At 38.7% G+C, this 26,067-nt stretch overlaps 1 protein-coding gene across 1 annotated transcript in view; it reads right to left on the bottom strand.

Moving 5' to 3' along the window:
• Nucleotides 1–26,067, bottom strand: part of rnf38 (ring finger protein 38) — a 55,416-nt gene that overhangs the window by 13,166 nt on the left and 16,183 nt on the right. The window contains exon 3 of the mRNA XM_061881379.1: nt 14,859–14,920. Within this exon, the coding sequence (XP_061737363.1) occupies nt 14,859–14,920 (62 nt within the window). The remainder of the gene's footprint in view (nt 1–14,858; nt 14,921–26,067) is intronic.

Genomic DNA, 26,067 nt, shown 5'->3' with positions numbered 1-26,067 from the left:
TTCTTGCAACCATCAACAGGTATTTAAGCCCATTCCTGTTGGGCAAAGGCCTCCAGTTCATTCATATTCTTGTGCTTGCGTGCTGCAACTGCCTTCTTCAAGTCCCACCACAGCTTTTCTAGAGGATTTAGGTCTGGTGACTGTGAAGGCCACTCCAGAGTCTTCCAGCCCTTCTTCTGCAACAGTATGTCCCCATCGGATCTCCAGGACGAAAACTTACACCACAACCCACATCCTTCACTCTACCCCACGCATACTCCCAGCACCTAAAATCAACCCCCCCCCTCCTGGAACCAATTACCTCCTCTCTTGACTTCTTTGACCACTCCCTGGACTTCACCATGTTGCAAATACACCTTTGACCATCTACAAGAAGCTGAGCGTCACAGTCTTTTTCAATCCGTTTAAGTGTTGCTCGTTATGGTTCTAATCAAATCTACAGGTGTTTTCAACACCTGGTTGAAAAGACCTTATTCAAATTCTGTTCTTAAGAGTTATGATCTTCAAGGGGTTGAATAATTTTGTCAATGAGATATTAAGAGGAATGACACTGTTTAGTATGTTTCAAAATATAATGTAATTCAAGTTGCATTTGTCTATTTAATGCATCTTTATTTGATAAGACTATAAACAAAATATGGAATAAATGTCCAACTTGCTAAAACACCAAAATTGTGTGGGGGTTGAATAATTTTGATCACAACTGTATATGTGTGTATATATATATTCGACAGTCACAACACACTGTGCTGTCCCCTTACTTCACTAGCGGGCACACATAGAAAAAACATGGCTGATGCCAATGCTCACGAGAGCATGATGTTTGCTCGAAAGAAAAGTGTTGTCAGTACTTTGGTTTCGTGACAATAGGCGTGGAGCAAATGACTGCATGCAGCAAAGTTTGTTTCAAAAATACAGCACCACAACAAACTTGATCCAGCATCTGAAACCGAAGCCTCAAGCCAAGTGCGGGAAATACAACTCTTTACGAGGCGAACAACAACAGACAAAATACCGGCTAAAAATGCAGCTTACTATGGTGGGATCAAGGTATGTATGATGAGAACGAAACACAATGCGTAAAGCAATCACTAAAGCAGTTGCTCTGTCCACTAGCAGGATGTGTGACTGAAAAAGGCTGTGTTTACTTTATCCACTTACTGACACAAACTATAGTCATTTTATGTTTTACTTAATTTATTTGGATACAATATAATATTTTGATTTACAGCAGCATGTTATTTAAGACAGAAGTTTGAACTTAATTGATCTCAATGTTGGAGATTTGAATGCAATGTGCAATGCTACATGTTTGTATAGAATTTATATCTGGCCTAAAAAGAACAACATTATACAAATTAGAATTTTGGAAGTATTTTAGCTCCAAACTGAATGAGCAAGATGAGCCCATTAACATGGACGAACAAGCCAATATGCCAAATTTGTAGGAAAATTATGGCAACAATGAAATACAAAACAATTCATTTGACCCAGTTTTTCCACCGGAGGGAAAAACTGCACTTCAAGATGTTCAATATTTATGGTAGTACAAATTTTGCTAACAGAGATTGAGAGTCAGTTTTATTTTTATAGTTTGTTTACTTATTCAGGATATTTAAAAGTATTGACCTTCCAATTATGGTAAATGGGCTTTAAGGTACTCAAAGCACTTAGACACTATTTCCACATACACACACACACACACACACACACGCACACACACACACACACATTGCGGGAGCTGCCATGCAAGGCCCTAACCACGACCCATCAGGAGCAAAGGTGAAGGGTCTTGCTCAAGGACACAACGGACGTGACTAGGATGATGGAAGCCCGGGATGTAACCAAGAACCCTCAGGTTGCTGGCACAGCCGCTCTATTAACTGATCCACGCCCTCAAAATGGTAAAAAATATCAACAAGAATTTGAAGTACTTGAATTATTCATTTTCATTACATTATTGCTTAATTTGGTCCAAATTAATGTTGACAATAATATTGTTTATCAGCAATACATTGATTACAGCCCATTTCTAATGGGAGGCACAGAGTGTTTGGCTGATCAGGTAATCTTAAGCAGTACCCGCTTACGCACGCACTCGTATGCACGTTTTTGACATGACATGTGAGTAGGAACTTCACAGTGTAGCGTGAAAACTGAAAAAAAAAAAAATAACTTTTTGGGTGAAATGTAATCGTCAGTGTAAGCAGCTTTGATGAGACAAGAAACAAAAGGACTTTTTGATAAGTGGGGCTAACCTTATCCTGCAAAGTCATTATTGAAACCCAATGCATGCCTTATCAATTTATTTTCTGGCAAAATAGCTTCTTTACAATATCCTTCTTTAAAGTTCTTCAATACTTGTAACATAACACCAGGCATCCAAAAACAGCACATTTTGTGACAGCAGCAGAGGTGGGTAGAGTAGCCAGAAATTGTACTCATGTAAGAGTACTGTTATTTTAGAGATTTATTACTCAAGTAAAAGTAAAGAGTAGTCACCCAAATATTTACTTGAGTAAAAGTAAAAAGTATGTCGTGAAAAAACTACTCAAGTACTGAGTAACTGATGAGTAACCTGTTTGTTTAATGATCACGGCAACAAATAATGCCCAAAAACATAAACATAGCAACGAGCAAATTCAGAGCCAGGAATAACTCTTAAGCAACTAAAACAATAATATATATTAAATAATAGTACATTAAAATAAAAAAAATTAAGGCACATTGAGCCACAATAACTTAACAGCACCATAGGCTCAGTAGGCATTGATTGATTGATTGATTAAAACTAGTATTAGTAGATTGCACAGTACAGGATATATTCCGTTCAATTGACCACTAAATGCTAACACCCCAATAAGTTTGCCAACGTTAATCAATTACTTAATAAATGACCAAGTCGAGGTGATCTACCTCATATATACATATACACACATACACATCATACACACATACACATCATACATATACACACACATATATATATATATATATATATATATATATATATATATATATATATATATATATATATATATATATATATATATATATATATATATACACACAGTATATAATTTATATGTATTTTGCCGTTTTGGTTGACTTTTATTGTGAAGACAGGAACTGTGCGATCAGTCTTTAGGCTTTTGACGGGAAGTACGGTTGAAATAAAGTGCCTTTTTTCCTTTACACTTTTAATTGATTGATTGAAACTTTTATTAGTAGATTGCACAGAACAGTACATATTCCGTACAATTGACCACTAAGTTTTTCAACTTGTTTGAGTCGGGTTTTACGTGTGACGGTCATGTGACCGACTGGCTCTGTTTGATTGGTCCAACGTCACCAGTGACTGCATGTGATTTGTGAAACGTAGGCATGCATAGATCCTACTTTGAAAAACCAAAACAAACATTAATAGATCGATAAAAATCAGTAACGAGTAGCGAGCTGAATGTAGATAAATGGAGCGGAGTAAAAGTAGCGTTTCTTCTCTATAAATATACTAAAGTAAAAGTATGTTGCAAAAACACTACTCTTAGAAGTACAATTTATCCCAAAAGTTACTCAAGTAGATGTAACGAAGTAAATGTAGCGCGTTACTACCCACATTTGGACAGCAGTGAGGAAAAAATAAAAAATAAAATATAATACAGTGTGAAGCAATGAGGGAAAGGACCAGGCTGCCATTGGTGTTGCATGGTGTAGGTGGAGATGTGTAATTCTGTAGTGGGTTGCATCTCCAGCAATGACGGAAGAAAAAAAATAAATGAAACTGGTAATTTTTGTTTTTGTTGGTCATTTAAAAGTACTGCATAATCTTAGTTTCCAGTGCCAGGGAATAGAAACAGAGTGGAAGTCTTAAGGAACAAACTCACCCCTTTTTCTATTTATTCTTCTTGTACTGTGCATGTGTAAAGATGTGGAACATATGTAGCATAATCCCACAAGGTGCCACAGTATCTTGAGCTACATGTCCTGGGTACCCTTCCTAGAGAGAGTAGAATGCTCTTCTTCAGTGGCGGTTTTATATTCTGAAAGTCGGCATTATCCATTTATTAGGCACACCGTTGGAAAACTTAAGTACTCTTGCTGTCCGCCTTATAATTTCTCTGCTAAAAGCATTGTGTGGAACCTCTAAAACCAAACAAAAAAAATAGTCCACATGATTAATTAGAAAACTTTTAAGGTAGTTTAAAAGGGCAAACACATATAAAAATGTTTTTTTTGTGCTTAATATTTTTTTATTGTTTCTCCTGGTCAAGTCATACATTTGTGTAGTCACTTCTTGCCAGGGAAATTTCAGCACTGTCCAATTGCCCAATTAGTAAACTCGGTAGCAGCCAGGAATGATAAGTCAGATAAGCACACTCAGGAAATTAATAGAAAAACAATAAAGCAGAATATTGATTAGTGCCCTGTGCTTTTAAATAAAAACAAAACCTCCTACACTCCATTAAATAAGTCAAGTTAAAAGGTATCTTTGCTGACAAGGAGTAATGTCATAAGTTTATAGTATCTTAACAAAATGAGACCCCCCTCTTCCCCCATTTTTTATTACCAAGTTTAGGGTGTGGTTGTATGGGACATACTGAATTAAAAATGGATGTATGTGATTATATGGATGTATTCCAATTAGAGATAATATGATCAGAGGTTTAGGCTGGCGACTCCAATACAATCGATTGATCGATAGATTGTCCGATATCGATTGCAATCACATGGATTAACAGCAAAATATTTCATCATATATGGCGAGTGCTATTGACAGTTTAACAATATCAACTAGATATATTGATATTCTTGATATATTGCAGGTTTGTCTCTGCGCGATATAGAAAATGACTATCGTGATATTCGAGTATACGTTCTCACGCAGTTGTTTTTAGCTGCGGGCATTACCCTATATAGGCTTTTCCCACTCTTTCTTGTGTCTCCTCACAGACAGCAAGCGCACCTTACATACGTCACATGTCACATACGTATACGCCCTCGCGGAGCAGAGAGCTAGCGGCATGGGTTATGCTAGCTGTGGTGCGAGTGGTAATACAAGAGAAAGAAGGTGCCAATCTGGTAACAAATGAAGGAAGAATTAAATCCCCAAAAAAACAGCACAGGGTCCATCGTCTGGCGGTGGTTTGGCTTCAAGTGGGAATATGTCGAACAGACAACCGTAATTTGTCAAGTGTGGGGCAAAAGCCTTGCTAAAAATGTAGCATTATTGCTAATATGTAGCATCATTTGAAAAGTCCCCTGCTAGAGAATGAAGAGTGCTTACACCATATTTCAACATCTCCTTTCGGTGCCACACCAACACAATACCGAGGCAAACATTTCCACATCAACACCTTATGAAAAAATTTTCAACAACAAAATGAATTGACATGAATGTTTGTGCCATTGCTCAATAACTGTTTAACAAATACAGTTTTGGTCAATTGACTTAGTTGTGATTTCCTTCTCTGCATGAAAGTCCAAAAGGAGCATATATTAATGCAGTATGAACAAGAATGTTTAAATGTAGACACATAGAATCATCATACTGCTGTGATTATATGCATCAAGTGTTCATTCAAACCAAAGGCAAAATATCGAGATATATATCGTGTATCGCGATATGGCCGAAAAATATTGAGATATTAAAAAAAGGCCATATCACCCAGCCCCAATATCAACACAATATTTAAACTTGTCCCTCTTTTCCCTGTATTGAATGCAACTCTTTGAGCAAAACATCAATCGAACACAATAACTTACAAAAAGCACTACCACTCAGTAGTAAATGGACAAGCCGTAAAAAATGGATGGATGACATAAAACACAAAAAACAAACAAAAAAGATTTTGAGACAAACATTTTGACGTAATCACGCTGGTGTCGACTATGTACTATATTTGTATTATACTATAACTATACTATATCTTTAGTATCCGTACACCACCCATTTATGGATCAAGAAACCCTCCCCTTACATATTGTATGCCTGGTCGCTACTAAAGCACCTGAGCATTGCTTTATTATCCTCTTTCTAGACCAGTGGTATCAAACTCACGGCCCAAGAGAAGATATATTGTGGTCCCCACCTTAATATGAAAGTTTAAATATGTGAGTTTTATATGAAGTGTGCGGCGCTGAAAGGGTGGGGTATGTGGTTAGCAAGGGCGGGACATCGACCAGGTTTGATGCAAGCAGAGAAACATTTTTCAACGGGTGAAAGTGACAGTAGTGTTGCCATGGAGAGTTTTCTTCCGTGCCTGGCTGGCTGCCTTGTTTCTATTTTGCACACGCGGACGTTCGTCCCAGCGTGCTGCGCTCAAAACACTTCCAAAAAAAAAAAAAAAACACTTTTTCAAGTTGCTGCCCAGCCAAGCAGGATATTATATCTGCTATTTATCTCTTTTGACAAAATAAATCAAAGTGATGCGTTCGCAGCGGGATAAAGGAATAGTAAATAACTCAGTGCAGCCTAATGTAGTTTGCATTCACATAGCGACACCTGTCTGTTTGCAAGTAAGAGTCCCCAGTAACCTGGACCAATTATATCGCACCGTTATTTGTGGGTCATTACATTTTTAATTAGGATCGTGCAATTTGCATTCTATTTGCATTGTCTCACACAAAGAACACTGCAGGACATATATTCCTAAATTATGTCTTTTTTTTTGTTTCTATGGCTAGGTTTCCAACAACAACAGCACAGTGCATAACACTCCGTGAGCAGTCGCCTATTTGCGCTGGCTCTCTCGGTACATTGTACCATCAACAAATGCCATGGTGTTCATGTCATCATGAAAGACATGAACATCGAGCACAAAAACAAAGGAGACTGCCACCAGGCTATTATCGGCCAACTGCCGTGCTGATGGTACAAGAAAAAGAAGCGGAAATGACAACATTGCGGAAATGACGTTCTCCTTGCATGGAGGCATTATCTGTGCGCCGGATAAACAACAATGACACAAACTGGAATTAAATATATTCCACAGCCCCAGACATTGATTTACTTATTTTCTTATTGCCCCCCTCCACCCCCAACGTGGGTGCCCCCTCCATTAGGCTCACCACCCATAGGAGGGGGCATAGAAGTTAGGTACCCTGTGAGCTGGGCAGCAGTCGAAGACAGGGCCCCCTCCACGGCTACAGAAGCTAGCTCTTGAGATGTGGAACATCACCTCGCTGGGAGTAAATGAGCCTGAGCTGGTGCAAAGGTAGAGCAGTTTCGGCTGGATCTAGTCGGTCTCAATTCGACGGACAGCTTTGGAACCAGTCCTCTTGATAGGTGATGGACTCTCTTTCACTCTGGTGTTTCCAGCAGTTAGCCCACGGGCCGGGTGGCATTACTTATTGCCTCACGACTCAGAGCCTTCATGTTGAAGTTTAACTCGGGAGACAAAAGGGTAGTTTCCCTCCACCTCCAGAAGGGGGACGGTTCCTGAACGTTATTTGTGCTTAAGCACCAAGCAGCAGTTCAGAGTACCCGCCCTTTTTGGAGTCCCTAGAGGGGGGAACGATCAAATTTTTCACAAAACTCTCCCAATACTAATAGGTGGTCCATCGATCGGCACATTCTTAGTACCAATAAAATTGTTGTCAATACTATTACCAAACCTTTTGGTTTTATATTTATTAAAATGTATCTATGGCTTACATTGGACATAGGGCACCCTCATTCCATCCCCCACAATCAAACCTCCATGTGCCTCCAACAACCCCCTCTCTTCCTATTTCAAGCCTGCCCGAACCCCAAAACCCTTGGGACATCCACTGTGCCCATTTTCATATCCAAGCAAGCCGCTTACATCCCCAGACTGACATTCCCCTCCTTCCCCCTGCCAAACTCACTCCTGAACCCTACTAAACGACCCCCATCTCTCCCACCAACGCTAGAACACCAGATAAGCTAAACTCCTCTTATTCCTGCTCCCCGCCTCCCCCGCCCCATTTTTGCTGGATCCAACTGTCCTGTCCGAGACCCCAGCCAGGGGGGTGAGGGGACAAGTCAAGATGTTTTTAGATAACAAGCACGCACGCGCACACGCACAATGGTCCATTAGTATGAAAGTTTGATGGGCCTGTCCAACAATGTTAGTTAAAGGCAAGTGTCGTCAGACAAAGACTATGTGTGCGTGTGTGTCCTAAAGCAAAATGGCTTAACCCGTCTTACCTTGTACTAGAATGCTCTTGTTCACCACACACACCCAAATGTCTGGTCTAAACACGTTTCCAAAATGCCAGGGTATGTACATGAAGGGGGAAAAGCAGCTATGCTGACAGAACATCTTAGAAACAGTATGAACTGCACTGGGGGTAATAATACAGCACATTCTGCTCTACACAGACCACACACAAGCTTCCTCGTTGCTTAAACTCTGTCCGCAGTCAGCTGAGAGCAAACATCAGGCATTGAAGATATCCTGAAGTACGAGAACAGGCACACCCAAATATGTTCTGTTTGGCTATGTCTACACCGGCAAACATAGACAAACTGGCAGGCAGCTGTTGAGACATTGCTGTTAATGCTGAGAGCCAAATTAGAGAGATTGCAAAGACACACCTTTAAAATAGAAACAGGCCCAAGTTTGTCAGTCAAAACAAAATGTGGGTGTAGCGCGCTAGGCAAATATGGTTATTTGCTTGAACAGAATCATTAATATTTGCAGGCATGCTTCCACAAACACCTCTCCCTCCCCCACATATTCTCTTTCCATTAACAAGATTTCAAAGCTCATTTTGTTTCATCTGCCACTGTTCCTCCCTTCCTTCCCCTCCCTTCCCTTCTCTCACTCTAAGCAAGCCCCACAGCTGGAGGTGAAATCATTAGCAAAACCCCCTCCTTGCTTTTGGCCTCTTGTCCCTCCCCGCCTCCCCTGCAAGCTCTTTGCAACACCTTCCTCAGCATCCTGCCTTCCTTCCTCTTCTCCACTGCTTTGCATCTCATCTGCTTGTTTTAATACACTGCTTTAGCTATGTTATTAGATCTTTTTTTTAAAGTGAGACTGAAATTAGACCACAAATGTAGAATGAGTTGGCCTTTTAGTTACATAGCAAGATCAGTGTAGTAGGAAAACATACTGTAGGAAGCCAATGTTTCTAGGCATTTATGTGCAGCTTACAATACACCAAGTAAAAACGCATGTTTCATGCAGAGACAACACTGTGTTACTGACTGCAAACTAGGGCTGCAACAAACGACTACTTTGATTGTCGGCGGGTCTTCGACTTTGGCCCCACAACAACTTTTCCTGCCAGTCTAAACCCTCCAAAGGGCTTCAAATCGGATATTTTCGCATCAGATTCAGACCACATCAGGAAGTAGTCTGAATCCGATTGGAATCTTATCATTTAAAATTTGACTTAAGTCTAAACAGCAATGTGACCTGAATGTGACACTTACGTGACTTTGTCAGCTTTGGGCGAGCTACATCGTTTGTGTGCGTGGTGGAAGACACGGCTTGCCAGCGGAGGTAAATACTTCATCACAACATCTGTTTTCAATGAGCAGCTTTTTTTCCGACAGCCACATTTGCGGGGCATCAGCAATCAATAGTGCGCAAATAATAGTCAATATGTATTACATTAATATGTATTTTGAATCCATAGAAATAGCAATTGGTGAAGGATCAGAATTTGAAGCTCTGGCGTATTAGCTTACGTCTTACGTCTTTGCGTAAGTTGTTTACATGAGTTGAAAAACAACGCCAACGTAGATCCACGCTTATCTCTGTGTTGGCTCTACTTAAAAGCCATAAAAAGATTGGATCCCTCCCAAATACAGTAAGTACGGAAAGTATTCTGACCCCTTTAATTTTTTCATTCTGTTTTATTGCAGCCGTTGGTTAAAATTAAAAAAAGTTAATTTTATTTTTAATTAATGTACTGTCAGCACCCAATCTTCCATCTATCCATCCAGTTTCTACCGCGTGTCCCTCTCGGGGTCACAGGGTTGGTGGAGCCTATCCCGCTCCTGGGCATGTCAAACAGAAATGTAGAAATGTTTACAAATGTATTAAAAATAAAAATCTCAAAAGTTACATGTACATAAGAATTCAGACCTCTCCTTGCAATACTTTGTTGATGCGCCTTTGGCAGCAATTACAGCCTCAAGTCCTTTTGAATACAATGGTACACTCTTTTGACAGTTTCGTCCATTCTTCTTTGCAGCACCTCTCAAACTATCAGATTGGATGAGAATCGGTTTTCATACAGGATCTCTCAATACATTGCTAAATTCATCTTAGTGTAGTCCGCTGCATTCATCTTAGTCTAGTCAGGGAGGTGACCAAGAACCCAATGGTCACTTGGTCAAAGCTACAGCATTTCTGTGGAGAAGAGAACCTTCCAGAAGGACAACCATCTCTGCAGCAAACCTCCAATCAGGCCTGTATAGTGGAGTGGCCAGAAGGAAGCCATTTCTTAGTAAAATGTTTGCTAAATATGCACTTGAAAGACTCTCAGACCATGAAAAACAAAATCCTCTGATACAAGACACTCTGATGAGACAAAGATTTAACTATTTGATATGGATGCCATGTATGGAGGAAACCAGGCACCACTCATCACCATACCAATACCATCCCTACAGTGAAGCATTGTAGTGGCAGCACCATGCTGTGGGGATGGTTTTCAGCGACAGGAACTCGGAGACTGGTCAGGATAGAGGGAAAGATAAATGCACCAATGTTAAGAGACATCCGTGGTGAAAACCAACGTTTTGAGAGGTGGACAAAACTCCCCAACGATAGGTGTGCCAAGCTTGTGGCATTGTATTAAAGAAGACCTGAGGTTGTAATTGCTGCAAACGGTGCATCAACAAAGTATTGAGACAAGGGTCTAAATATTTATGTACATGTGTTTTTGAATTTTTTATTACCGGCCTGCTGTAAGTCAAAGCAATGCAAGCGGCCCATATTAATAATCCTTGGAGTTAATCTGTATTTTTCTTCTTTCACTGTGTTCTGCCGCGAATAATTTCAAGTCAAACCGGCCAACGAACCCTTACAAATCTTATACCGTAGAAAAAGTGTCGCTCGAGCCGACAGCGCTATTTATAGTTGGCAACATTTCGTGTTACCATGGCGACACTATTCAGGTCTAAAAAAAAAATCGGCCATATTAATTGGTACATACCCTTCCAATAGAGCAGGGGTCGGGAACCTTTTTGGCTGAGAGAGCCATGAAAGCCAAATATTTCAAAATGTATTTCTGTGAGAGCTATATAATATTTTTTAACGCTGAATACAACTAAATGAGTGCATTTTTAAGTAAGACCAACATTTTTAGAGTATAATAAGTCTCTTATTATTTTTAATAACATTGTTTTTCTAAAAGTTAACCAATAATAAATATAATACTTCTTACCATTAATGCGACATATTGGACAGGTGTGACAGAAAATGAATGGTTGAATTAAAATGCATGAGAATGTTTTATAATTTGAACGTTATTTTTAACAATGTGATTACCTGCGGAATTGTTAATTACTTATTATGTTAAGCAATGTCAGCTAAGATTTATGTGAGAGCCAGATGCAGTCATCAAAAGAGCCGCATCTGGCTCGAGAGCCATAGGTTCCCTACCCCTGCAATAGAGGATTGCTTTGAGAAAACAAAAAGACAAGATGACCTCTGAAGCTCAGCCATACTTTCATGTACCTCGGTGCTTAACATCTCATTTTGTTCACACACTTGTCTACTTTAACCCTGGCTAAAAAGGTTTTTACATCCGATGTTTGGTATTGACTGGATGGCCGTCGGAAGGAGGCCTTGCCCTTTAAAGTCAGTGGCACACAGCTTTCGAGAGAATGAGAGAATGTGAACACATGCTTTTTTTCCGCAAATATTTTGTCCTCACGGCCACATCTTTTGGTGAAAATCGGTGAAAACGTAGACATACACGACATCTCTTATAAAATGTCACTTTTATGGAGGCCATGTGTCTTATTTCGCTTCTGTTGGACCTCAAAGCCAAAAAAAGTCAGCAAAATATCTCATTGACTAAACAAACACAAAATTTCACATTTTTTTACTCACTCAAACTCGGCTATTTTACCACTCTTTGGAAATCTAAGAACAATGGAACGTTCCACAAAGCCTTGAGGCACTCACGGTGTGTTCGAAAAGTCGATATCTCAAAGCGTTTAGCCAAAATCAGACTTCGTTCGGCATGAAGTTTTTTGGAAAATGCTGTGTCATTGTTAAAATGGTGGCAGGTGCATTTAATTACATTAAGTCCTTTAAAGTCATGTGCCAGCCCCTCCCCTCAGGAGTGGAGTCCGGTATCTGTACAGTGGTGTAACTAAAAGTTAAATGAGCACACAACATCGTGCAATTTCAATGTTATGTGCATTTAAAAGAAGACTAAAGGTCATTAGAAAAGTCCTTGTCATTTTCGAAAAAAGACACATTGAAAAGAGAAAGTATTGTCAATTAGTCAGGAGACAACAATAATAAATTGCGGTAGATCAAATGAAGTATCTCTGCCTCGATCGATATTCATTCATTCAAAACATCCACAAGACTGTTATTCGTACCTTATTAAGTTATATACTGTATTTATCAAGTCCATATCCAACAACTTAGACATCATTGTGGGCTAGGCGATATGGCATTTTATTATCCATCCATCCATCCATTTTCTACCGCTTATTCCCTTTGGGGTCGCTGGTGCCTATCTCAGCTACAATTAATATCTCGATATTTTTAGGCAACGTCACAATACACGATATACATCTCGGTATTTTGCCTTAGCCTTAAATGAACACTTGATTTATAGAATCACAGCAGTATGACTATTGTTTGTGTCTACATTCAAACATTCTTCTTCATACTGCATTAATACATGCTAATTTTCAACTTTCATGCAGAGAGGGAAATCACAACTAAGACAATTTACCAAAACCGTATTTATTAAGCTGTTATTAGGCAGTGGCACAAACATTCATGTCATTTCAAAACAGAAAGTCCAAGATTGTCAGGGACATTTAAAACAAGCAATTAGTGCATTTTTGTGCATGATGTCACTAAGATGACATATCAGAACAAATTAAAGTGCACTTTTTGTACAGAACAGAACGCCACTACAATAGTTTAAAACAAAATGCACTTTTGTGCATGATGTGACACAAGATATTTAAAAAACTGTAAAATAAAAAATAGCTGCATCACAGGAAATCAAATAGTTCATGTCCTTCGCTATGTGGTAGGTTACTGCGGATGATATCTCCTTCTGTTGTTGACTAATTTTTGGTGATGTGGAAATGGAAGACGACAGGCTCAATTGGGTCAGTGCTGGTGGATTCGGCATTTTGTTAGTGTGGCACCAGTCGAGATTGTTGACGTGGAGTTTGAACCACTCCTTATTCTCTAGCGGGTGACTTTTCAAATTATGGTACAAATTAGTAGTGGTACTACTTTTTATAGCAACACTTTTCCTGCATACTTGACAGATCACGGTTGTCTGTTCAACATCTTTCTGCTTGACGCCAAACCACCGACAGACGATGGACCCCGTGCTGTTTTTCTTTGGAATTAATTCTTCTTCCTCCATTCATTACCAGATTTGCACCTTCTCTCTCGTATTGTCACTCGCACCCCTCCGCAAGCACCACAGCTAAAGTTAGCCAGGCCGCTACCTCTCTGCTCCGCGAGGGCGTATGACGTTGCACGTGCGACAGTATGTGACGTATGTCACAAGGTGCGCTTATTTTATGTCTCTTTGAGAAGGAGAGACAAGAAAGAGTGAGAAAAGCCTGTAGTGTAATGCCCGCAGCTAAAAGCAACTGTGTGAGAACATATACTCACGATATAGTCATTTTCTATATCGCAGAGACAAACACGCGATATATCAAGTATTTTGGATAAATCGCCCAGCCCTACATCATTGACATGTAAATCAGCAATTACAATAATGTATTAACTGCTTAGTTTGTATTAACAGTAAGTAGTCAAAGCAGTTCACCACAATAGAAATCGTTTTGTAGGTCTCTGATGTATCTTTGGGCAACTCATGAGTCAATTACGATTACGATTTAGTGGCTACGATTTGATTATAAATAAATTATTTGTACATCTATAATTATCATATTGTATGTTATTATATTGTCAATACATCAAATATTATATATAATGGTAATTTTCTCTTAGTTGGTTACACTCTGCTGAAATGCTGTTCCTATCAGCCTTCTTCTGTTCTTTTCATGTTTCACTACTTCACGTTTAATCTTTGTTAGCACAACGGCTAACACACCTTGTTTTTTCCTCCTTCCTCTGTGTGTGCAAGCTATAATGTTGAAAGATTATTAGCTAATGGTTACCCAGGGGTTAATTAGAACCAAATCTATAACTAACATTTAGAGAACATTATCATTATAGCTGCATTTTAGAGTCCTTTTCCTAACAGTGAGGCACAGAGAATCGATCATTTTTCCCATCTCTAATAATAACCGTAAGTGTCATTTAAAGACATTAAAACATTACCAACAACACCAAACAGCAGTGGAAAGTTGTAGCTATTGGTTCGATCCGCAGCTTGATAGCTACGAGCGTCATTTTATTCACCTGTAGCATTCTCTTATTTTACTTACATTCCCACATAGCAAAATGAAATGACCACAATTGCTACCTCCATTACCCTATGAAATGTACACACTTTATGGCCAACAGTCACATTAAAAACTTACCATGCAAACCGGGACTGCACGTACAGAAAAAAAACACAATTATCTGAGAAATCAGACTAATATAGTGCAGATAAACACATTGAGGTTTATCAAAGTTCCAAGGGGTCCCACACTGTTTATTACTAGGGCTTTTAAGATAAAAATCAAGAAATGTTACAAAAGGTGAGAGGCTTACCTTGTCACTTTCATCCCCATAAACATGTTCTGGGTGGCAGTGGTAGGACCCACCTGGGGCTCCTAAACAAAGAGGGAATAAGAATTAAACAGAGCAGGGCATGAGGCATCCTAAGGCATTTCACAAATTAATATAAAATGCCACACGTGTGGTGAGACCATTTACGGAACAGAATTCTTAAGATGTGAAATGTATTTTTATATATTGAAAATATGAATCAGGGAGGGATGTTCTCGTTTTCATCCATCTAAAGATGAACATTTAATCTTTTGTGTATATTCTCATGCGGTGTTTGACCAACACGTCACAACAACAAAACAACATGTTTGTGCAAAATGGGCTGTACCAAAGCGACCAAAACACATATGGCATAGTCGTGCCTCAGACCAGAGACATTAGAGACGCATGCGCACCCGCGCACACGCAAAATAAACACAGTAATCCCAGATTAGAGGAGCTTTCTGATGATAGCGCCTGTTGCATCATGGCTAAGAGTTTTACCCTTTTGTTTTTTTCCCACAATCCTTTCATCTTTTCTTCTCTTGGTTGTCTATTCAGCATGGCAGTTGTTTTTCTTTTTGACATGAGTGCGTCTTTCGCGGGGGACGTCCTCGCCGCAGATGGTGGAAATTGTACAGTCCAAGGTTAAGAATTTCAAAGGGCACTCCACACAAGGCCACCTTTACTCTAGACATTGAACAATGAACTAGAAAAGGGAATGCATACAAAAAATGCCTATTAGTTTTCAACTGATGGTTGTTTGCAGATTTTTTTCCTGGTCACAGCACTCCTTTTTTGAAGAAATCCCATGACTGACAGAAAAGGGGGGGTGAGAGAAGAGGCTGTCTGAGTGAGGGTTTGAACTACTAAATATGTCAATCCTTTGCTGCTCATACAGCAGAAAAATGAAAAGCAAAAGGTTGAGGCAAGTAAACCTAACAGTATACCAAAGCAACTAAAAGCCTATTTCTATTGAGATGATTTGGGCAAGAGGACTAGTATTTATTGGATCTTGGCACTGCAAAGCACTCCTGTGCAGAATAATCATTCACCAGTCACAATGGGGAAAAATCCTGCTCCTTTCTTGAATAAGGTCTTGCTAGCCCATTGTCAGGGTCCAGTAAATTGAGTCAGAGGACAGTCATTCAGTTGCAGCCACCCTCGGGAGCACAACACAGAAGTTGGAACAGGTTTAGAATGTTTGTATGACATCATGTCCCCTGGTAGATGAACAGAGACTGTATACTTCAAACACTTTAGCTTCTCTGCCAAAATGGGTCTCAAGGAGGGTAGAAACGTGGCATTATGCAATAGATTACACAATTCAAAAAGCAATCAACAAATTACAATTTAAAATTATATTTTAAGATGGAAAATGTGCACTGTCTGTGAGCACAGTAGATCCTTGTTTTTCCTTAACATTACGTTCTGAGACCCTCCCAAAAAAAATTGTAATTGAGATACCCATTAAAATTTCCCCCCGTAGCCAATTTCAGATCAACATACGCAAAAAAAGGTACCGTTCTATTTATTAGACTAGATTCGGCTCCTCCCTGTCTTATTTACGGGTGGAGAAGTAAGCTAATAAGCTAAATGTATAGAATACAGGTAAATAACCTAATTATGCCTCAGACCTTAGTAAACACAATAAAAAGTAATATCTGTATAGGGCTGAGTATCATTACCAATTTACTACATTGATTAGATTTAGAATTTAGATTTTAAATGTTCATTGAATTAATAAAATGTCTCTACTTTGTTACAAAACCATTTTTCCATTGTTTTTCTCTTTATCATAAACGACTTTGGACTGTTTAAACTTGCACTGTAAACAAAACCATCTCAAAAGTGCAGTTTCGAAATAAGAAAAATTACAAGGGAACGTGTAATTGTATTGCATGCAACATTAAAGGACTACTGAAATGAGATTTTCTTATTTAAACGGGGATAGCAGGTCCATTCTATGTGTCATACTTGATCATTTTGCGATATTGCCATATTTTTGCTGAAAGGATTTAGTAGAGAACATCCACGATAAAGTTTGCAACTTTTGTTTGCTAGTAAAAAGGCCTTGCCTGTACCGGAAGTAGCAGGCGATGTGCGCGTGACGTCAGGGGTTGTAGGGCTCCTCACATCCTCACATTGTTTATAATCATAGCCACCAGCAGCTAGAGTGATTCGGACCGAGAAAGCGACAATTTCCCCATTAATTTGATCGAGGATGAAAGATTCGTGGATGAGGATAATGAGAGTGAAGGACTAGAAATAAAAAGTTAAATTAAAAAAATAAAAAGGGCGAGGGCAGTGAGAGCGATTCAGATGTTATTAGACACATTTACTAGGATAATTCTGGAAAATCCCTTATCTGACTATTGTGTTACTAGTGTTTTAGCGAGATTATATAGTATCTGAAAGTCGGAGGGGTTTGGCCACAGGTGTGTTGACCGCCAGTGTCTCCGGTGGGAGGAGGTAATAGTCCGCAGCAGCTGCAGCAGGACGCAAGCTCCGCTGATGTCTCCGGTAAAAGCAGACTTATTACCACAATTTTCTCACCGAAACCTGCCGGTTGACATGTGGTCGGGATCCATGTTTGCTTGACGGTTCTGTTCCATAGTAAAGCTTCACCTTCGGGAATTTTAAACAAGGAAACACCGGCTTTGTTTGTGATGCTAAAGACAGCTGCAGTGCACCGCTTCCCACCTCCATCTTTCTACTTTGAGTTCTCCATTATTAATTGAACAAATTGCAAAAGATTCAGCAACACAGATGTCCAGAATACTGTGTAATTATGCGGTTAAAGCAGACTACTTATAGCTTGGATCGGGCTGAGAAAAAATGTCCGCTACAACCCGAGACATTCCGTGACGTTTTCAACAGGATACCTCACCGGAAACTTAAAATTGCAATTTAGTAAACTAAACCGGCCCTATTGGCATGTGTTGCAATGTTAAGATTTCCATCCACCCATTTTCTACCGCTTATTCCCTTTTGGGGTTGCGGGGGGGGGCTGGCGCCTATCTCAGCTACATTCATCATTGATATATAAACTTAAGACTGCGTGGTCGGTAGTAGTGGCTTTCAGTAGGCCTTTCAATCACTGCAAACTATTTTCTGTCATGACCCATTTTTCGACGACACCCCTAAACTCAATTCCAATTGACCATATTTATTCATTTATTTATCTGTACTGTCTGAGTTACACAAACCACACAAACACCTTATTATCAAAGTAAATGAATACATTGAGCTAAGATAACATCTGCAACATCTTAACCCAATGTCCATGGAAAGTTTATGAAGTCAATTTGTAATATTTAAACAACTTTTCAGTCTGTATGATAATCAGTACCCATAAAAAAGTGCAAATGGTCTACTGGGTTGTGCGTTTTTACTGTAATGTTTTTAAAACTGTGAACATTGATCAATTGTCAGCTTTATATCAGCTTCCTTTTCAAAAAGAGCCATGATTTGTTCTGGTTTCTTTTGTGCAAAATCTACAACACTATTGCTTATATTGTAGCTTTTTCAAAAGCAATAAAAGTGAATATTAGCATTCCCTTCTCCTGAATTTACAGCGATGTATACTTGTATGCCATGTCCTATTTCGGGATTGGATTTTTGTTTTCTGGTAATAGCTTGTTTTCCTTGCTGATGACAACTCTTATTTTCTTTTTATTCTTGTCACAAACGTCTCCATCTATTTTTACTGAGATCCTTATTTTATTAGCACAGTCAGACAGGATGTAACACACAGCCATTTTACTGTTAAGGCCTGAAGCGTGCTCTTGGATTTTCTGGCGCACTTGACAATCGTGCTGCGCATGGAGAGCTTTGTACATAAAATTACCTCCCAAGTTAAGACTGCCGTCTTTCCTTCATGTAGCTTATAGTAGGTCATGTAACCTTTGAACGGAAGTAAACAAAGTGGTGGCCAACCAAACCAACATGCTTACTGTGCAGAAAACAGTGTACAAACTATCAGAGTACGCAAGGGTCCTTGATCTTACTGCTAAAATCACATGAAAACAAAAAAGAAAATTGGTATTAAGACTCTCCCGAGTAATTCGTGCATTGGTTTTGCTCGGGTAAGGTTGAATTTAACTCTGTATCTTGCGAGGAAGCGTCCTTGTAAAGAAACTGAGTAGGACTCTCCTTCTCTTGCTCGATTTGTTGACAGCTTCATTTATGATTGATGCCTTTGGTAAACGTTTTAACTCTTCTAGGTTTTGCTCACATTTGCTTTCTTTGATTTAGACTTACCGAGTTAGTGGTTTATGAAATATTCATTGCAAAAATGTTTTAAGAGTTTTGAAACAAGATAAAATACAAATATTATCAAGATAGTACTTAAATGGGAAATACTAAACATTAAAAGTATATCAAACAAACCATAACTAAGTGATCACTGCAAACTTCTTTGACTCTGTTTCCTTGGACTGGAGAGCTATATTTAAGAGGCACCTTTAGCATCATTGTTTTGTAAAATCTTGACATATTTTCGCCCTCTTGATTACCTCTTCAGTTCTCGTTAATTTAATGAGCTTGACGTGATGTCAGACGAATACAATCTATAGTGAGCTTGCCCCAAATCAGTGGTCTTCATACAAGACTATCAATTCTATTTTTAAATTGTTTATTTTATTCAGATCTTTATGTGACATGATAACATAGTTCGGTTCACTTCGATCAACTAAATAAATGAGCCGCTTAAAGTCGGCAAGTGCGGAGGTAAATCTTTACCAACAAAAGTTGAGAATGCCCCTGTACTGTAACTTCATGGCAGGCAGAGAATCCGGTGATAATACCAATAAGTCCCTCAGGTTTTTTTCTTTTTCCCCGGACGGTTTGTTGTTGGCAGCTAACATTAGCATTAGGTGATACTGCCTGCTTTGTTGTCTGTAGGAAATTGCGGCCAATTTTCATAGAAATGTTTTTAAATATTTTTGAGTGGCAAATGCTGAAACAGCGAATATGCTGGGTCCTGGGATCCACTATACTACAATCTTATGTTTACATTATCCTCAAGTAGAAGCTGTGTGAAAAACACAGTGTGTTCCAATTGAGGAAAAACAGACTTAATCCTGCCAGCTTCAAGCACAAATTCCGCTTATCCGGCGCCGACCGTGTTTGTGAAACGAGCTGGTCACTGGCAAGCAAATTCTTGACAGTGGAGCTTTCTAGCAATTGGTGCTAATTTGCATCAGAAAAACAAGGATTGTTTTCACAAAGACGATACAAAAAAAATGTCCCATCTCCAAGAAAAGACAGGACTGAAAGTTAACAGCGGCATCTTGCTGTGCGCTACAAGTGTGAAGACGGGCACTTCTGTGTCCCCGCATTTGAACTCTAACAGGTTCCGGGAATGGTAGATGTGGGCAAGAAAAAGAGCGCAAAGTGGAGGACAAGATGGAGCAGACAAGGTTGAAAATGCACGTGAACGAATGGAGACTGAGGGGGGAAAGGAAAACCGGATGAGTTGAGGAGAAAAAAGCTGAAAGACTGAAAGGAGTTAAGAGAAGAGAGAGAGGGCACAGGGTGAGGTTGTGGCTTCCCCTCTTCACTGATATTGATTTTCTGTAAGCCTCAGAGTGCATCAGCTATTTCTATCCATTTCCTTCACCTCTCCTCCCTTTTTCATTTCGCTCTATCCCCTCTGCACTTCCCTCCGACATACTACTTGCACACACCCCTCCTCCACACACTCCCCCATCACTTTATCACCCCCCTCCCTGACACCAGCCCCCTTCCCTATCTGCTATCTTGTCTCTCTCTCTCATGCATCCCTGCTGCTTTATCTCACAGCGTCCACATTTCCATGCTTTTCCCTATCACATCATCTGTGTCCATGATCTTCACGGACACTCTCTCCTCCAGTCTTCCACCATTAAAATGGCCCTTTCTCTAATGTTAGTGACAGACGGCAGATATTTGGCAGCCAGAAAGAGTGGTCAGATATACTCAATAGGCACAATATTATGCGATATCCATTTCCTTCTGCATGAAAAACATTTGTTTTGGTCTATTTCTTTTGTCAGAGTTACACAAAAAAAACCCTGTTTTGCAATACACAAAATGTCCACTGCAGAGGATGCTGCTTCTCAGGAGGGTATGCAATTCAATTTGTATAATTTTCCTTTATGCCATTATTCAAAATCTACCATTCAATTTAATGACTATGAAGCAGGGATTATCAACGTTTTTCAGGCCAAGGAACCGTGAACTGATAGGAGATATGGAGCGGGGAACCACTACTTATATATCTCATACAAAATGATCTTTTAAATTAAACTGCTCCTAAATGTACATTATTAGTGTGCAATATAAATATAAGATATTTAGATAATCTAGTATAGCGTCGCTAATAGCCAGCTGGCAACAAGCATGCTATCGCCAGCTGACAACTGGTGTGCTAATCGCTGGTTGACAACTTGAGCGCTAATTGCTAGCTTGCACTGCTAATCGCTAACTGACATGGATTGCTAGCTGTCTTAGTAAAATACAAACATTTTTTTCTATTCCTGTTTTCATTTTAAACCTGCAAGGTACATTAAGCATGGTGTTTTTGCCACTGCTAATTCTAGTCAATGTTCAAGTGTATTTGAAAAAAAACAACAACAAAAAACTTAGATTTATAGCGCGCTTTTCTAGACACTCAAAGCGCTAACAGAGAAGTGGGAACTCATTCATTCACACCTGGGTGTCACGGACCCACTGTTGGAGACATCTGCTATAAAGCAATAGAATAACTTACAGTATTTTAGTAGAGTTTTGGTGAGAAAATCAGAAATTCATGAATTAAGGCGGCAAACAATGACAATATATTCAACTTTAGCAAAGAAAAAATTCAGACCCTTTGAATAAATCATTTCCTTTTTAGCATAAAAATATAAATTATGAACATTTAAATGTGTTTGCATAAAACCCACTAATACTCCAAAAGTCTGTTCAATGAACAGTAGGTTAACATGGTTGTTATGTTTACTATGATATGAGTACAAAGTAAACTTTGAAGCATTCCAAGGAATCAATATTTTTTTTACATTATTTGCAATCCAATTCCATATCATCAACAAGGTAGAAAGATTTGCTGTACTGCCATTTAGTTTTCTGGCCTTTAAGATGTTTACAAATAACCAGTGACTTGCTGAGAACATCTGTATTTTGCGAAAGTCAAAGTACGGATATTAAGATTATGAATCTAAGCATCAATCTTTACACCCCTACTTGGTAAACGTCCACCTTTACAAGGATAATTACCAGGGCTTCTCCTTCATGTAATTGATCGATCATCAAAGTACATTGTACGATAAGCAGCAACAACTGAAAAATAGAGCTAAACAATATCACATATTTGTTTTTAAAAAGGTATGTATATTTTTTTAAGCCTATTTAAAAGATAATATAGGCCTCAACGTTGCCCCCAATGCTAAAAGTATATTGAAAATAAGGGGAAAACCAGGATGACACTTTCACCAAGCAGAGTGCAGAACTAACAATGTTAATTTGGATTGTGTACCCTCAAGGATAGGCATACATTTGGTCAGTAAAGAATTCAATGAAATCGGCCAAAATACTTATTGAAAATGTTTCATCTACCACTCACTGAATATCATTAGATTGTCTAAAATGAAGTGTCCTGAATATAGCTCACCAACACAGTCATAATAAAACCAGATCTAAATGAGATTGAAAGTGACCTGCAGTATTTCCACATTACATTTCATGGAAAGTAAAGACAAGAGCATGTGAGGAGCATTAATGCAGACAAACATATGCAGCCCTCACGTCACACCACCTCCCAAACACATGTCAAGGCACACTTCATATCCAGGCGCGAAAAAGACTTGAGTAACAAGCTGGCCTACAAGCTCAAAATAGGCAGCTAAGTAACGCCTGCCCAGTCATTACCTGCCTTCCAATGAATTTCACCTTCTGCTTTTCCCCTACATCATTGCCCACCAGATGTCAATTCATCCATCTCATCTTTTTCACTTATTTTACTGATATCAGTTTTTTTTTGTGTGCTATACATTCCACACCAAAAATAAAATATGTTTATTTGAATCATCTCAAAAGACAATAAACATGCTGCTGCAAATATTAAGCTTCATAAGAAATGTCATAATTTAAAAGCCTACCTGATCTACCGCTACCTGTCTGAAAGCACAGTCTCAGTGTCAGTTAAATTCTCTTAGTTGATTAAATTTTGACTGGTGTGTCCCTCTCATAACTTATTACATGCCATCCATCATTGTTCTCTCACTTCACCTTTTGTCAGGTTGTTGACTTAAGTGCAGAGGCAAGACGGTTTCTACAGTTACGTAATTTAACAGTATGTTTTCATCAGTGCTATCAGCCTCTGCCAACCAATGGACATACGCAAACACACAATGAGTGAGGCCAGAAAAACACTGCTATTCAAGTCTATAATCTATTCATCCAACCAAAGTGATTCCAAGCACATTTACTGACAGTTTTACTTAAGCTAACTATGGGCTGCAACCATCGATTATTATAGTCATCGAGTAATTTATCGATTAGTTTGTACGATTACTTGAGTAATCAGATAAAACACACTTTATAGCCTGATCAGTATTGTAGGGAAAATTATATATATTTTTCAAATAAATGCACACCATCAACAATGACATTGCAGTTTTAACGTGTGTGTTGATAAGAATAAAAAAAGTTTGTAATTTTTTTTCCATCTACACTGTGCAACACACAGATCATGGCATCATGTTTGCGCTATTGCAGCAGCCGTGCAAGAACGATTAGATTAGATAGTACTTTATTTATTCCTTCAGAAGAGTTCCATCAGGGAAAATTAAATGTCTGCTTATTTGACTTTCAGGGCACTCAATCTCATTAATTAAAGCAACAATATAAATCAAAGCTATAGACCGCTACTTTTTTCCTACACTTTGTACTATGCGGCTTATAAGACTGTGCGGCTAATTTATGGATTTTTCTTTGCTGACAGCATAATACTTTTTTTCCCCCTCCAAAGTCATGCAAATACACTGGGAAAGTATTTAATCGTTTGGGCTATGGCGCCATCATTTGGACAAACTCGCTCACTAGAAGTGCTGCACTGTCGTTCTATTTAGTGCTTCATAACCCGAAGTAGACGTGCCGTTCGGTCTTCTCGTCGTTCATAGCGTTCTATTCGTATGGATTCTTCATTCAAAACTCCAAGCAATGTTTGTAAGTTTTACAATATAGCTCAAATTTTTTGGACGTATTTGTAGATTGTGTCCTTCTATTCAGTGCTTCAAAAATGGAAGTAGAAATGCCGTTTAGTCTTCTAGCCATTGATAGCCTTCTACTCATATGGATTCTTCATTCATAACTCCAAGCAACGTTTGTAAGTTTTACAGTATGTTTATACTTACTAAACTTTCTCATGTGTGATGTTTGTAAGAGTGTTTTCATGCATATTTGTACCTGCTATCATAATGTAATGACGCTAGCGTTGTAAGCATTAGCTAATATGCTAATACGTTCACAAGTGCCTGTGTTAGTATCATTAACCTACACCAGACACCAGACCCAATAATGCAAATGACCTAAAGTCCGCCATTGAAGCATCCTGGGCATCCATAACACCTCAGCAATACCAAAGGCTGATGGCCTCCAAGCAACGCCGCATTGATGCAGTAATCCGTGCAAAAGGATTCCCAACCAAGTACTGAGTGCATTAATTGACATTTTCAAATGTTTGATTTTGTTTTGCTGTTAGTTTTTTTTTTAACTTGGTCTGAGGAAATATTCAAATTTTTTGAGTTAGGATTTTTGAGTTTTCTCAAGCTGTATGCCATAATCAGCAATATTAAAATAATAAAAGGCTTGCAATATTTAATTTGATGTGTAATGAATCCGGAATGTATGACATTCTCATGTTTTTAGTTGCAGTACAGAAAATAAAGGACTTCATCACAATATTCAAATTTTCTGAGATAGTCCTGTATATATCTATCAGTGGCTTTTAGTCCGATGCAACTAATATATGGAAACATGTTTTTTTCTTCTAAAATTTAGTGGATAGGGCTTATATTGTGCTTTATAGTTCGCAAAATTCAGTAATTAATCATTTATTTTTAGATTATGCTGACAACCAATATAAAAACAGGCTTCCAATCTAAAAAGGCTCTTGGGTCACACTTTAGGTGCCCCTGGTTTACAGCTCTTTTATTCAGGAAAGTGCAATGCTGTAGAAAATGCAAGTGAAAGTTTGAACCTCTGTACATACCGTAACACCTCAAAAAAGTATGTAATAATACGGAACATTCCCTAATTTTTATCAAATTACAAAATCAACCTTGTCTATTTCAACCCATTGAAAAATGATTCATGCCTTATTTTGTAACAAGAAACTTCCTGATTCTGGTCTCCACATCAAATCCCTATTATTGCCACTTGACCATTATTCCTGAAACCCCTTTTAGTAGTTAGTATTCTTACCGACAAAGATAGTGCTCTCCAGTAAGCTTTATGTCGTGTTACAGGCACTGTAGTAGGGCTGGGGTGATAAAATGATAGACACATAATCAATATCAATATAAAATGCTTTCGATAAAATACCCGATAAAAATTTATATTTTTTGGTCGGAAGAAACCAGAGATTATGAAGCAAGATTAATTTCATGAAGTCAAAGAGGAAACAGGAAGTGTCACTGGGCAAAGAGAGGAACACGCTAACAGTCAATCACGTGACAGTATCGAAAACCATGTTTGGTTGAGCTGTCTGTCTGTCTCGCTGTGGATTCTCTGCAAGGAGTGAGAAGAGAAACTGTAATATCTTGGTAAGTCAACTCAATAACAGAAACTTGTCTTTAGTGTTGTTGGTTTAAATGCAAATGGTGCGGCAACATCCTGACACTTCCAACATGTCGGTTTAATGAAGAGTTTCCCAAACAACTCTGTTTAGTGTTCAATAGCTTATGCACTACTGCCATCTAGTGTCTCAATTCTTACGAAACACTCGCAGCAAAAATGGGTTTTAAGAAATACAAATAATATCAAGATAATACTTAAATGGGAAACACTTAATGTTTAAAGTATATCAAACAAACCTTTGATAAAGTCATCCCTGCAAACCTGTGCATTCTTTGACTCTGCTTCCTTGGACTGTAGTGCGTGCTACTTTTCTCGTTACCTTTTTGTAATATCTTGCAGTTTTCCGCCCTTCTTAATTACTTCGCGGAAC

Source organism: Nerophis ophidion, linkage group LG20, assembly GCF_033978795.1.
Source record: "Nerophis ophidion isolate RoL-2023_Sa linkage group LG20, RoL_Noph_v1.0, whole genome shotgun sequence".
In the NCBI taxonomy this organism is placed as follows: domain Eukaryota; kingdom Metazoa; phylum Chordata; class Actinopteri; order Syngnathiformes; family Syngnathidae; genus Nerophis; species Nerophis ophidion.
The sequence above is the reverse complement of the archived record's forward strand: the minus strand, read 5'-3'. Positions and strand labels throughout refer to the sequence as shown.